Genomic DNA, 14,307 nt, shown 5'->3' with positions numbered 1-14,307 from the left:
GTGTTTACCTTCCCGTACCTTATCTACTTGCACTTTGATGTGCTTTCAAACTGCTAGGTTGGCAGGAGCAATGGGAGCTCACCCCGTTGCGGGGATCCGAACCGCCGACCTTCTGATTGGCAAATCCTAGGCTCTGTGGTTTAACCCACAGCGCCACTTTTGGGGAGAGGATGGCTCAAAGTTGTGGAGATTTTTGGGGGAGGATGACCCAAAGTTTGAGCTTTTTTGGGGGATGAACCAGAGGATTGACCAGAGTTGTTGAGCTAACCCATCACTAACCCGACGATTACAATTGCTAGCGTGGTTTGCTAACAATCACTCACATTTGCAAAATGAGTCTGCCCGATTGCCGACAGCGGAAGGAAATCGCAAGCCCCATTGCTGCAGTGGCTGCAAATCCACAACAGCACTTGTCACAGCAACCAATCACACATCCATTTAACGCAGCATCAGCCAATACAAAGCAGCCTTTGTCTCAGCCAACAATCACACACCAAATCGCCAATGACAATCTGCAGCTCGCGGCTGCAACCAATCATCAGTCACCCCTACCCACTACCCGTGTATAAGAGGAGCAGTGTAGAAGATGCCCCCAGTTTTGGGAGATTATTTTACAGTAAAAGAAACCTTGTCTTATACATGGAAAACTGCAGTACATTGCTTGACTGTCGCTTGCTTCTTACAGCAGTTCACTTGTCCCAATATGCAAGAAGCAGAAACACACACAGAGGAAATGGAAATGCATTAACTATGGACTAAGGCAGAGGTCTTTAAACTGTGGTTGCCAACCTGCTGCCCAGAAGTCTCCACGTAGTTGCAATTGGACCTCTCCAGAACCAAATGCGCCTGGCTAGTTTCAAACACTGCATTAGAGATCCCTTCATCCACTTAGGGCAACCGTGATTTCCCATGGTTATGATTGCTCTCTTAGTATATAACTTTGCCCCAGCAAAGAGGAGTTGGAAGGGGACATAGTATGAGATTACAGTTGGTGGAGGACGTGTAAATTTAGCACTTCCCTTTCTGTACACTGGACTGTTAACTTGGTGAGAAGTCATCTGACTTTCCAGTGAGTGCAGATAATACAGAAGTGGAGGAATTCTGCCCTCAATCTCCTGCTAGAACAAACTACTGCTGTTTTGAGAATTTGGGTCCAAACACACACCCATAAAATGCAGCAGTTGAGCATCAAACTCCATTTGTGAATATTCATTCCTCATCTCTTGATGGATCCGAATTAGAACTTAAACAAATATTCAGATCCCATTTATATAATGACAACTGCTACAAATTTCCACTTGTGCATTCTAGTCAGGCAATGTAGAATGCTGTGCTTTATTCAGAATTCATTTCTTTGCTATTCCGTCACTCAAAATTAATTCAGTGAGCTGACACTGTGTCAACATACTCAGTTTCCTCTATGGAAATGACTCTTCCAATTAGAAGAGTTTTGGCACTCACCAAGGAGACAGAAGAAAGCCAGTGAAATTCTGGGTTTATGAAGTCCATGGTTAAATTGGCACGTGACCATTAAAACAATCTTACTGTCTGGACCAATGCTTCCTCCATCAAAGTACCCTACCCATTAAGTCTCAGCCTTGACAGAAAATGTCCTAGTGTCTTTGACAGTGATGAGAAGTGGCTGCTATCGAAGTATGCAATTGCTGAGATACTTGGTTTGTAGAAATGCACCCTGAAATGGCTCTTTACAGAACTCCTACTGTGTGCAGTGCTTAAATATAAACATGCATTCACATTGTATATATGGTAGTGAATCTGCAGGCCTTGCCTGTCTCCTGCAGCAAGATCTCATGTGTTCCCATGCACAGAATACAAGTATCTACTTTTGTTTTCCAGTTCATAGCAGGATCCTGTAAGGTTCTGTGTGAACAATGTACCTGTTCCATGCATGCAGGATGCCTAGCGCATGCAAAAGATGGTCATTGGATCTGGGTAAAGAGGGCACATCTTACCTGATTTTAACCTTGCCGAAGAGAAGCACAGCTATCTCTCCACAGCAAAGCTTTCTTCATGCCTTACCTCTCCCCCGGCAGCAGATCTACCCCCCTTTCAGTTAGCTGTTGCTGGTGCTTGCAGAACATCCCACTATAACAGGGCTGGAGAATCTTGAGTCCATGAACCAATGCTGACTTACCAGACTATTTCCCCAAATGCTGCCCACCAGCTGATGGGTGAGAGCTGGGCAGGGTTTTATCCTGTTGGGAACAGGATCACATAGCCTAGGGTTTATTCTTCATCCATCAGCTAATGAGTGACAGTTAAAGATCAGAGTGAGATTGGCACAAGATTGGGGACTTAAAGCAGGGGAGACCTGCAAAGGCTTTTGCAGGTTTCTTTCTTCTTTCCTTCGAAGTTCCTGGTCTCAGGGACTTCAATGGGAAGAGGGAGGAGACTTGCAAAAGCCTTTCAGAGACCCATCTCACTGCAGTCTTAAAAGGAATGTAAGATGAACCCTGGTAGATCACATATAAGGTCCATCTAGTTCAGCAGTCCATTCTCATGTCATCCGACCAGATACCTATGGGATACCGTCAAGCTGGACCTGTTTGCAACAGTGCTCTCCACTTGTGATGACCAGCGATTTATATTCAGAGGCATACAGTGGAGGAGGAACATAGACATTGTGCCTAGTGGCTACTGGTAGCCTTATCCTCCATGAATTTGCCTAATCTTCTTTTAAAGCCATCTTGACCATTCTAAGAATCAGCTGTGGCACCCCTTTCCTAATTTCATTTTGGTCATGTGAATGCTTGATCGCAGCTCACGACTACAGACTTCACAGCTTTCCAGCTCTCTGTATATTTAAGGTAGGCAACAGGGCATGTGAAAAGCAATTGGAAACTCTGTATATGTCTGTACATATGCACACATGTGTTGGACATGGGTGGTGCTGTGGTCTAAACCACTGAGCCTCTTGGGCTTGCCATTCAGAAGGTTGGCGGTTCGAATCTCTGCAATGGGGTGAGCTCCCGTTGCTCTGTCCCAGCTCCTGCCCACCTAGCAGTTCGAAAGCATGTCAAAGTGCAAGTAGATAAATAGGTACCGCTCTGGTGGGAAGGTAAACGCCGTTTCCGTGCACTGCTCTGGTTCGCCAGAAGTGGCTTAGTCATGCTGGCCACATGACCCGGAAGCTGTATACTGGCTCCCTCAGCCAAAAAAAGGGAGATGAGTGCCGCAACCCCAGAGTTGGTCACTGGAAGGACAGATCTGAAGCTGAGGCTCCAATACTTTGGCCACTTCATGAGAAGAGAAGACTCCCTGGAAAAGACCCTGGTGTTGGGAAAGATGGAGGGCACAAGGAGAAGGGGACGGCAGAGAATGAGATGGTTGGACAGTGTTCTTGGAGCTGCCAGCATGAGTTTGACCAAACTGTGGGAGGCAGTGGAAGACAGGAGTGCCTGGCGTGCTCTGGTCCATGGGGTCACGAAGAGTCGGACATGACTAAATGACTAAACAACAATAACCTTGCAAGTATATAAATGATCATAGCAAAAAAGATATGGGAACCTATATAATCACAGGGCTCTGTATCATGCAGTTCTCTAAATATATTGCAGAACTATGGAATTTGGTGGGATTCTGCATTTTCAGAATCTCACCTTCAAAAGAGCAAGTTTTTTTGCGTTACGGTTCTGGAGATTAGCTTGGAAGTATCAGGGCACCATCTTGTGAAAGCCCAGAAGAGAGACGTGAAGCTGATGTGGTGATTCTTATGATTACGGGATGACTTGGCACCTCAGGATATTTGACTAAGTGCGATGACATTAAACATAGTTCCTCACACTTCTGAAATTATATGTAACAGGAGGCGGCTATGAGGTATGGAAGAAGTTTCAAAGACGGCTGTTAACTGTAATTTCAAATGACAGCTGTAAATGCTGTAATCTTCTTTCAGACAAAATGCCCATAGAGAACAACACAAATCTCTTATTGCTCTTTCAGCAAGTTTTACCCACGTAACAATGAAGTTGGGTAACATTTCTCATGTTTGACAGTTTGGAGACGGATACTCATATATGTCAAAGCAGTTTTATTCTTTCCTAGCTATCTGACCAAAGGGTGGCTAATTTTAGGTACTTAATATAAGAAGAGCTCTGGGGTTTGTTTGTTTTTTGCTCACAGGCTTGGAAGATTGTTTCTCTTGGAAGATGGTTTCTACTAGGGAGTAAACTTGGAAACAAATTTCAGCGATTTGCTTGTAAAGATGCCCAAGATGACACTGTATAATTTTGTAACTGTATGAACGCTACAGCTATCATTTCCCCCCTGAGGTTCATCATTGTATTGAGTGTCTGGTCTAGGGGGTGAGGACCTTCCATCTCACAGGCCTCATTTGGCCTGTGCGGCCATTTCTACCAAACTCTGTCCACCTGCCAATAGTATGATGTCATTTGATGTCACCAGACAAGAAGGAGTGTTGCAAACAAATACACTTGCCTCTTATTCTTTTCAAGGGGATTTGCTTCACTGCTGCCATCAGCTTCACTGATGGCTATGTGTGTGCACTGTAATCCTAAATAGCTTTACTCAGATGTAAGCCTCTTTTTAGTGATGTATGGAAGTGAGAGCTGGACCATAAAGAAGGCTGATCACCTGATTGAGGGCACAAGGAGAAGGGGACGACAGAGGACGAGATGGTTGGACAGTGTTCTCGAAGCTACCAACATGAGTTTGACCAAACTGCGGGAGGCAGTGGAAGACAGAAGTGCCTGGCATGCTCTGGTCCATGGAGTCACGAAGAGTCGGACACAACTAAACGACTAAACAACAACAAGAAAAGCCCCTTTGAGCTCAGTGAAACTCACTCCCTGATAGATGAGCTCAGGACTGCATTCTTAACTTGATTTGAGCAGTTATTTCCTCTTCCTATAGTGCTTGGGAACTGTAGTTCTGGGGTTGAGAGGAACTCTCAACAGGCAGTTCTTTGCATCTCACCCAAATTTCATCCAGAATTTGGCAAAGTGCAAGTAGGTGGTCATATAAGACCTTTGTTCATAGTACTAGCAGGAGTGCCCAGCGCCATGGGAGTAGCCAAGGGGGAGCAGGGGGCAGCCCCCCCCGATCAAGTAAAACAATAGAAATACATAACTAACTGACCAATCACATCAGTTCTGCCCCCACCCAAATAATCCTGGCTATGCCCATGCAAATGCTGCCTGAGATTTCTTAGAAACCAACAAACATTGTGGGGGAAAATAATAATGAATAGTATAATTTGTGAGTTTGGATCCATCATGTCCAAAATTGGAAGAAGTCATACCAAAGTCACATTTTGGTCTGCCATCTTGATTCAAAATGCCGTGCGGTATCTAAATGAAGACACAGTCTCTCCCACTTCTGGCAACTCGCTTGCTGAGTTTGCGATGATATCTCGAGAGGCACCTGAATGCATAGAGAACAGACGGACAGGCAAGCCATTTTCTAAAATGTATTGTGGATTAAGGGGCTGCAGTGGCTCTGCGCCAAAGTCTGTATAACTGAGTGTCCTCCTCCAATCCAACAACCCATAGTTCACAGCTTGGAGATTATAGCCATCTAGAAGCAGTCTCAGAATGAGTATACCATGATAGCAGTGCAGGCAGATCAAGGCAAAGATCTAATGAGACACACTTCATTGACCCCACCCAGATATCTGAGCAAGCACGTAACTATGACACAGGCCAACCCGCGGCCCCACCCCTCCAAAACGCTTCCACATTCAGTTAATCTAACCTAAGGGAAAATTCTTTCCAAACATGCTGCTAACATTTGTTAGGACATGCTTGTAGTTGAATTGCAGTTGCTTCTGTTCAACGAACCCTGGGAATTTCTGAGTAGCGGACACATCTTATTTATTTATTGAAAAGCCTTCAGCAGAACTTCCGGAGCTGTTTCCAAAGATAATAGAAATTTCATTTTTAAAAAGCAACAAAACCAAACCCAGACATATTAAAAACCAAAAATATGCCCCCCCCCCAAAAAAAAAAGAAAGATGAGGAAAGAAAAAATGCCTTTGACTGGTGCTGAAAATAGAACAGTGTTGGTACTAGGTGGGCCTGAGGAGGTTCCAAAAATAGGGTGCCACCACTGAAAAGGCTTTTTCTCTTTCCCCCAACAGCCTTACCTCAATGGTCAAAAGGCTGGAGAAGATGCTGTTAAGGAGCCCTCACTGGAAGGGGCTTTTGCATTCAAAAGGGACCATTGGGATAGCCTATTCAGCACATGTGCCTTGCGGTCTAGATACAGCTAGGACTGCCGGAATCTTAGGCAAGTCAAACTCAACAACTTTGGGGTTTGTCTAAAGAAAGTGCAACAACAACGACAACAACTTATTATTTCTACCCCACCCCCCGCCACTCTGGGTAGCTTTCAACAAAACATTAAAAACAGAATAAAACTTCAAACATTAAAAACTTCCCTAAACAGGCCTACCTTCAGATGTCTTCTAAAAGTCAGATAGTTGTTTATTTCCTTGACATCTGACGGGTGCCACCACCAAGAAGGCCCTCTGCCTGGTTCCCTGTAACCTCACTTCTCGCAATGAGGGAACCGCCAGAAGGCCCTTGGCACTGGACCTCGGTGTCTGGCCTGAGCGATGGGGGTGGAGACGCTCCTTCAGGTATACTGGACCTAGGCCATTTAGGGCTTTAAAGGTCAGCACCAACATTTTGAATTGTGCTCGGAAACGTACTGGGAGCCAATGTAGGTCTTTCAAGACTGGTGTTATTTGGTTAGAGGCAGTGAAAAACAACTTTTGGTTTTTACTTTTTGAAATATGGCAACCCTAGATACAGTGCAATTGAGGGTGGTATATTGTGAACTGCACTGTATTTCCCACCTGTGGCTTTTGGAGTGGAAAAGTTAATTTTTAGCACTTACTGGCTCAATTTCATTAATGGAAAAAAGTTTCTATAGGTGGTTTTGAAAAAAGTTTCTATAGGTGGTCACCATGTAGGGAATTCTTGAAACTGCACTTGTGCCAGGTGGCAGTCTGATTATAAATAGGCAGCTTTCACTTAGAGACGACTTTGCTGCTTATTAGTGTCTCCAAGTGAAACAGAAATGTGAGTTATAACCTTGGCATATTACCCTCCCCTTCTTTTCCTTCAGGCTCTGTTTACTTGTTCCCTGCACCATCAACTAGACCGCAATTTCCTTGGGGCAGAGATCTGTACTCTTTTCTTGCTCATTTACTTCCTAAACATCTGCATCACTTTTCAGTCAAAAGTTCTCATGCTGGTTTGCGTTAAATGCTAAATAAATTTTAGTAAAAAGATGGTTTTGCCAAATGATCTCAGGATGCTTGCATATTATATAGTTGCTTTTCCCTTATGAGGTAATCCTAGGTTATATGTGGCGTTATGCTGCTCTCTGCTGGATGTCTTGGAAATTGCTGTGGAATTGACATTTTCAATCTGTCTCTCCATATACAGTAGCAGTGCTTGGATGCATTGCACATGCGATTGTCACAGCACGTCCTAAAATTTATTTTGCGTTTTGATTCCTGAGCTTCCCCTCTGCCTTTAACATCAACATCAAGCCAGCTTTGCTTTTAATTAAATACAATAAATGCATACCAGATCATAAGACAAGATACATAATTAGATAATAGGAACAGATACCTTTTTTAAAGACCATTTCTCAGCATCACACACTAAAGTGATGAAGAGACAGAACTCAGGACAGACTATGGAGATAGAATCAGGCTTGACTCTCAACGATTTGATATTACATGGCTGGGACAACAAGAGTAGAGAACAGGCTTAAACCTATCCCAGTATCATCCCTGGGACTCTCTCTCATTTTCATATTAATGAGTGGTGTTCATTCATTCCTATGGCTTAAAAAAAACACATTCAGAGGTACTGTGACCTTCACACAGATGCCTCTCCCTTATGGTAGATGTATTGCCAGTTCATGGTAACATAAACCAGTAATTAAAACATACACATGGAAACACACACATTTAAAAGAAGGCAATCTGATATATGCTCAGTGAAATTGGTTAACACTAAGTCTTAATTTATGGGACGCGGGTGGCGCTGTGGGTTAAACCACAGAGCCTAGGACTTGCCGATCAGAAGTCGGTAGTTCGAATCCCCGCAACGGGGTGAGCTCCCGTTGCTCGGTCCCTGCTCCTGCCAACCTAGCAGTTCGAAAGCACGTCAAAGTGCAAGTAGATAAATAGGTACCGCTCTTGTAGGAAGGTAAACGGCGTTTCCGTGCGCTACTCTGGTTTCGCCAGAAGCGGCTTAGTCATGCTGGCCACATGACCCGGAAGCTGTACGCCGGCTCCCTCGGCCCATAAAGCGAGATGAGCGCCGCAACCCCAGAGTTGGCCACGACTGGACCTAATGGTTAGGGGTCCCTTTACCTTTAGCCTTTTAAGTCTTAATTTGCCTCTAGAAGTTCCAGAACAATTGGCATTGATGAGTTTCCATGGAGGCGGCTGTTCCCTAGAGTCAGAGTTGTGACCCAGGATGGAAACATGGGGCAGGGAAATCGTAAAGGTCAACCAAGGATTGGGAGTAGCTGTGGCTCAGTGGTAGGGCATCTGCCTTGTGTGAAACAGGTTCCTAGCTCAATCCCAACATCTTGAGGTAGAGCTGCGAATGTCCTCCATCTGAAACCCCACAGAACCACCACCAATCAGGGTAGACAATGTCTGGCTAGATGGACCAATGGGCTGCCTCAGTAGAAGGCAGCTTCCTATGTTCTTAGCATCAGTGTGTGCCACGTCTAGGAAATAAGAGGAGGCCTTCTCAGTGGTGACCTTGCAGTTGTGGAACTGTATGGACACTCTACAAAGCTAAAATTTAGATTAATTTTAGAAACCCTTTACACCTGAGGTCTTTGAACCTTCCTTGTGCTGCTTTCTGAGTGTTCTGCCAATGATAGATGGAGCATCCCATAATGCAATCCAGATTGCCATAAGGCCTAATATATATCTTTTTAGACTGCCATTTTGGTAATGATGTATGGGGGGCAGGCTTAGATAATATAGCAAAGGGCTGAGGAATATGCATCATAGCCTTCTAATAAAACCAGCTGTCTAATCAATTTCTAGCCATGTTGAAGTCCTCAGGCTAGGATAGGTTCAGCATTAAATGCATACCTGAATGCATATAACTGAAGAAAATGAAAAGATGGTTCCTCTATACGATGCTGTGTGTTTGGTCTCTCCACATCCCACGTTCCTTACAGATCTTCTTTGTTTCCAGGACTAATCACCATTAAGGAGTCTCACGACATAGAAGCCAGGCTTAATGAAGTAGAGAAGCTCCTTAAGAATATTATAAACATGCCTTGGAAGGTAAGTGGAGCAGATGCGAAGACTTACTGATGAAAAACGGGGCTACCACCTTATAGGTTGTGGTCTTAACAGCTGTGATAAACTAGCTCTGTATTCTCAGCTTCCCCATGGGTCATTTTCCTTGTTTTGGTCTCTGGGCTTCTGATTCTTTCTGCTAAATAAATCCCTCATTCCATTCAGTTGCATCCATTCTTGGAATTTATGGAAATCCGTAGAAGGTAATAAGCGAATAGCATTTTTCCATGTGAAACTCAATCCGTTGGGCAGCCTGCACTGGGGAAGGGCTGTAGCCTAATGGTAGCGCCATCTGCTTTGCATGCAGAAGGTTCCAAGTTCAATCCCCGGTCTCTCCAGGTAGGGCTGAAACCCTAGAAAACCACTGCCAGCAGATGCAGACCACCGTGAACTTGGTGGACCAGTGGTCTGATTCAGTCCAACACTGAATCAAACAGCCACTGCAATGATTGCCCATTGAAATCACTACCATTGCAATTTGAGAGAGACACTTGGACGTTGCTTGCTTAACGCTAGCGGTTGTTATGTGCGCATACTGTGTGGGAGAGTTGATTCCACCTTTTCGTCACCACTAAGAAATGCAGAAACAAATCCGCCAAGCAAATGCTGAGAAACGTTGTAGATCTACAGCTGACATGGAAGCAGGGCTGTTGTGAGAATGGGGCCGATCTTCCCCTCCCTCTTTGTAAAAGGATTGACCCAACAGGAGTGACAGGATGTATCCAGTGTGGTGCATAGCTCATGGGGGATGTAGGCTGGGTACCATTTATCCTGCCTCCAGTGCTCTCGCCGCAGTAGTGTTGGAAGACGCAAACTCATGATAGTAGCCACAATCCGCATCTATCCTGGAGCTTCTTGGGGAAAACTGCTGTTGGATGTGTTTTCTCTCGAATCAGCTTCCATCCATTTTGAAAACTTTCTTAAGCTGGGCACGGTATGGAGAAAAGTGGATAGCAGAAAGTTTTTCTCCCTCTCTCATGACACCAGAACCCATGGACAACCCATAGGACTGAATTTTGGAAGAGCTAGGACAGGCATAGGCAAACTCAGCCCTCCAGATATTTTGGGACTACAACTCCCATCATCCCTGACCACTGGTCCTGTTAGCTAGGGATAATGGGAGTTGTAGTCCCAAAACACCTGGAGGGCCACGTTTGCCTATGCCTGATCTAGGACCATGAGACTTGGTCCCATAGGAGGCAGTTAAGGCCACCAACTTGGATTAAAAGTGGATTAGACATGGAGGATAAAGTTACGGATGCCTACCAACCACTGTCAGAGGCAGTAATGCTTCTGAATATCAGTTGCTGAAACTATGGGGTAAAGGGGGGGGGAGAATGCTTTTGTGTTCATGTTCTGCTCCACGGTGTCCCACAAACATCTAGTTGGGCACTGTGAGAACAGGATGCTAATCTCGATGTACCATTGATGTGACCCAGCAGGTTTTTCTTCTATTCTTCTCTCTAGGGGCAGCAAAGAAGTAGGTGGCAAGCCCAGAGGGGATCCTGGACCCTTCATCTGTGTGTTGCCTTTGTGGTTAAAACCAGATCCCACTCTTTCACTTCCTATATTATTGGGGCAATTCCATGTTTAAACACACATGGCTGCCATTATTGTGTCTTGTTGAGCCTGCTTAGAATGCAACCATGAAAATGAACTCTCAGATGAGATTTCCTCCCGTTCCTGAGCTCTTGTAATTATATTTTTCTTTTTTCTCCTTTTTCTCCAGTACTCCAGATCAGAAGTCGTCCTCACCTTCTTCGAAAGATCTCCTTTAGATCAGGTGTTAAAAAACGACAATGTCCATAAAATTCAACCAAGCTTTCAAAGTCCAGTTAAAATATCAGGTAAGAGTTATCAACTTGCTTTAGCGACAATAGTTAATATTACTGTTTTACCCATCTTCATCCATATGGTTCAAAAGAGAGTCACTTCCACTCTATCCTCCCCCCTTTGCTAAGGCTTCTCAAAGGATTTTACTCCAAAAATGAGAATTACTTCATTGTTTCCCCATGCCTTCTAATTTTCTTTGAAACTGGATGCTACTAGAGACATGGTAATTGACAAGATGATCTGGGCTGCTGTGATAATTCTTAAGTAACCTCTGCAGGAGCTAGTATCTAAAGTGGTTAGGGGGTGTAATCTAGTTTTTGTGTGTGCTGATCTTGGATAATACTGTTCAGGACAGTCACACAGGGAGCTGAACACATGTTGGAGTAACAGCAGTTCCTCCCACCACTGTAAAATGCTTCCGAATGTTGTTAGATGCTTCCAAGGTCCCTTTCAAAAATAACCAATGTGGCATCCTCCAGACTTTGTTGGACTCCAGATTGCAACAGGCCCAGCCAGCGAGGCAGGAAGGGTGGGAGTTGTAGTCCAACAACATCTGGATGGAACCACATTGCCTACACCAGCTTTCTATAATGGCTGTGTTTGGACATCATACTAAAGACTCCCTGGGGCAGCTCAGTTGACAAAGCATGAGACTCTTCATCACTGGGTCATGGAATTGAGCCCCGCATTGGGCAAAAGATTCCTGCATTACAGGGGGCGTGGATTAGATGACTCTCGTGGTCCTTTCAAACCCTCCAGTTCTCTGATTCTAAAGCACAATGTAAAGCTTTGTTTGATTCAGTCTTATACGTTTTAGCTCACTGAAGCAAAAATCATATAAAGAAACAATGATTCTTCAACAACAGCTTCGTTGGACTGGTCATGTTGTGCAAATGCCTGATTATCGTCTTCCAAAGCAACTACTCTATTCCAAGCTTAAAAATGGAAAGCGTAATGCTTTCAACAAAAGAGGTTTAAAGCCTCTCTCAAGGCAAATCTAAAAAAAATGTAGTATAAACACCGACAACTGGGAAGCACTGGCCTGCGAGCGCTCCAGTTGGAGAACATCCTTTACAAAGGTGTCATGGGCTTTGAAGATGCTCAAACTCAGCACGAAAAGGAGGAATGTGCTAAGAGGAAGGCACGCTTGGCAAATCCACACCATGATCAACTCCCGCCCGGAAACCAATGTCCCCACTGTGGAAGGACGTGTGGGTCCAGAACTGTCCTCCACAGTCACTGATGGACTCATTATTAAAACTGTGTTTATGGAAGATAATTTTACTTGGCTGCGAGTGACCGCCAAAGAGGAAGAAAAAGCACGTGGGAGGACTTTGGTAATCTTTCATAATATGGCGCCATTTGTGAGCCCATAATTTGGCACCCCAAATGGATCTTCTCAATCATGTATCTTCTCAGTTTTGCACCCCCTCGGCTCAGCAACCTGTCCAGGAGAACTGCCCTCCATCAGGTGCTGAGTCCTATTGTGTCAGGGGCTGGCTGGATGAGGAAGAGTGGTGAGAGCCGTCTGTCCAAGAGGGCACAGAAGACAACAACTTAGATCCCGGATCCTGATGGTGGGACACAGAAAAGCAGTCTGCAGAAGAGATGAGCTGGGAGATGCTAGAAGCAGGGGGTTTGACCGATCCAGAATTGGCCTCCACAGTCAAGAAGGAGAAGAAGAAGAAGAAGAGCTAACTGAATCAAAAAACCATTTAAAGAAGGACTTGGAAAGAGGCAGAGGGGGCAGAGGTCCACTTCAGGCAGGAGAGAGGGAGATAGGATCTGTATATTCCCTCTCCTTTCCTTTGAAAGTTGACGTCCCATTCAGAAAGGCTGTGACTCACTGGTGAAGCAACTGTGGTTCGATCTCTGGCATCTTCAGATGGGGGGGGGGCACCCCTATCGGAGACCCTTGAGAGCAGCTGTCATTCAGTGTAGACAACACTGAGCTAGACGCACGGATGACTCAGTGTAAGGCAGCTTCCTATGTTCCTAGAATCTTGCAGGGTAGAATTATCCAGTGTTTTTGCTAACTGCTAAGGTAGTATTTAACCTTGGAAGAGAAAAACTGTAGTCTCAAGGATGCAAGGAAAAAAAGCTAATGCTATTCTAGGCTGCATCAACAGAAGTCTAGTGTCACGATCAAGGGAAGCAATAATCCCACTCTATTCTGCCTTGGTCAGACCACCCTAGGAATACTGTGTGCTGTTCTGGGAGGCACAGTTTAAGAAGGATGTTGACAAGCTGCAATATGTGCAGAGGAGGGCAACCAAGATGATCAAGGGTCTGGAAGCCAAGCCTGATGAGGAACAGTTGGGTATGTTTAGCCTGGATAAGAATCATAGAATTGTAGAGTTGAAAGGGGCCACAATGCTCATCTGATCCAACCCCCTACAGTGCTGGAATCTTTTGCCCAATGTGGAGCTTGAACCCACAATCCTGAGATTAAGTGTCTCATGCTCTGTTGACTGGGTGATCCACAGGGAATGAGAGGAGATATGATGTTGTTGTTTAGTCGTTTAGTCGTGTCCGACTTCGTGACCCCATGGACCAGAGCACACCAGGCACTCCTGTCTTCCACTGCCTCCCGCAGTTTGGTCAGACTCATGCTGGTAGCTTCGAGAACACTGTCCAACCATCTCGTCCTCTGTCGTCCCCTTCTCCTTGTGCCCTCCATCTTTCCCAACATCAGGGTCTTTTCCAGGGAGTCTTCTCTTCTCATGAGGTGGCCAAAGTATTGGAGCCTCAGCTTCAGGATCTGTCCTTCCAGTGAGCACTCAGGGCTGATTTCCTTCAGAATGGATAGGTTTGATCTTCTTGCAGTCCATGGGACTCTCAAGAGTCTCCTCCAGCACCATAATTCAAAAGCATCAATTCTTCGGCGATCAGCCTTCTTTATGGTCCAGCTCTCACTTGCATACATCACTACTGGGAAAACCATAGCTTTTACTATACGGACCTTTGTTGGCAAGGAGATATGATAGCCATCTTCAGATATCTAAGGGCTGTCACGGGGAAGATGGGGCAAGCTTGCCCTGCTCTGGAGGGTAGGGACCAAGCCAATGGATTCAAATTGCAAGAAAGGCGATTCCAAGCTGTTTGACAGCGGAATGTGTTCTCTCATAAGGTGGTGGACTCTCCTT

The 14,307-nt window shown here is 45.1% G+C and overlaps 1 protein-coding gene across 1 annotated transcript in view; it reads left to right on the top strand.

Moving 5' to 3' along the window:
* PXDC1 (PX domain containing 1) overlaps positions 1 to 14,307 on the top strand; it is a 33,680-nt gene that overhangs the window by 12,024 nt on the left and 7,349 nt on the right. The window contains exons 2-3 of the mRNA XM_081206648.1: positions 9,222 to 9,313; positions 11,058 to 11,175. Of these exons, the coding sequence (XP_081062774.1) occupies positions 9,222 to 9,313; positions 11,058 to 11,175 (210 nt within the window). The remainder of the gene's footprint in view (positions 1 to 9,221; positions 9,314 to 11,057; positions 11,176 to 14,307) is intronic.

This window comes from Podarcis bocagei, assembly GCF_964188305.1.
Source record: "Podarcis bocagei genome assembly, chromosome: 8".
Classification (NCBI taxonomy): domain Eukaryota; kingdom Metazoa; phylum Chordata; class Lepidosauria; order Squamata; family Lacertidae; genus Podarcis; species Podarcis bocagei.
Note: the sequence above shows the minus strand (reverse complement) of the source record. Positions and strands in the feature narration are given on the sequence as shown.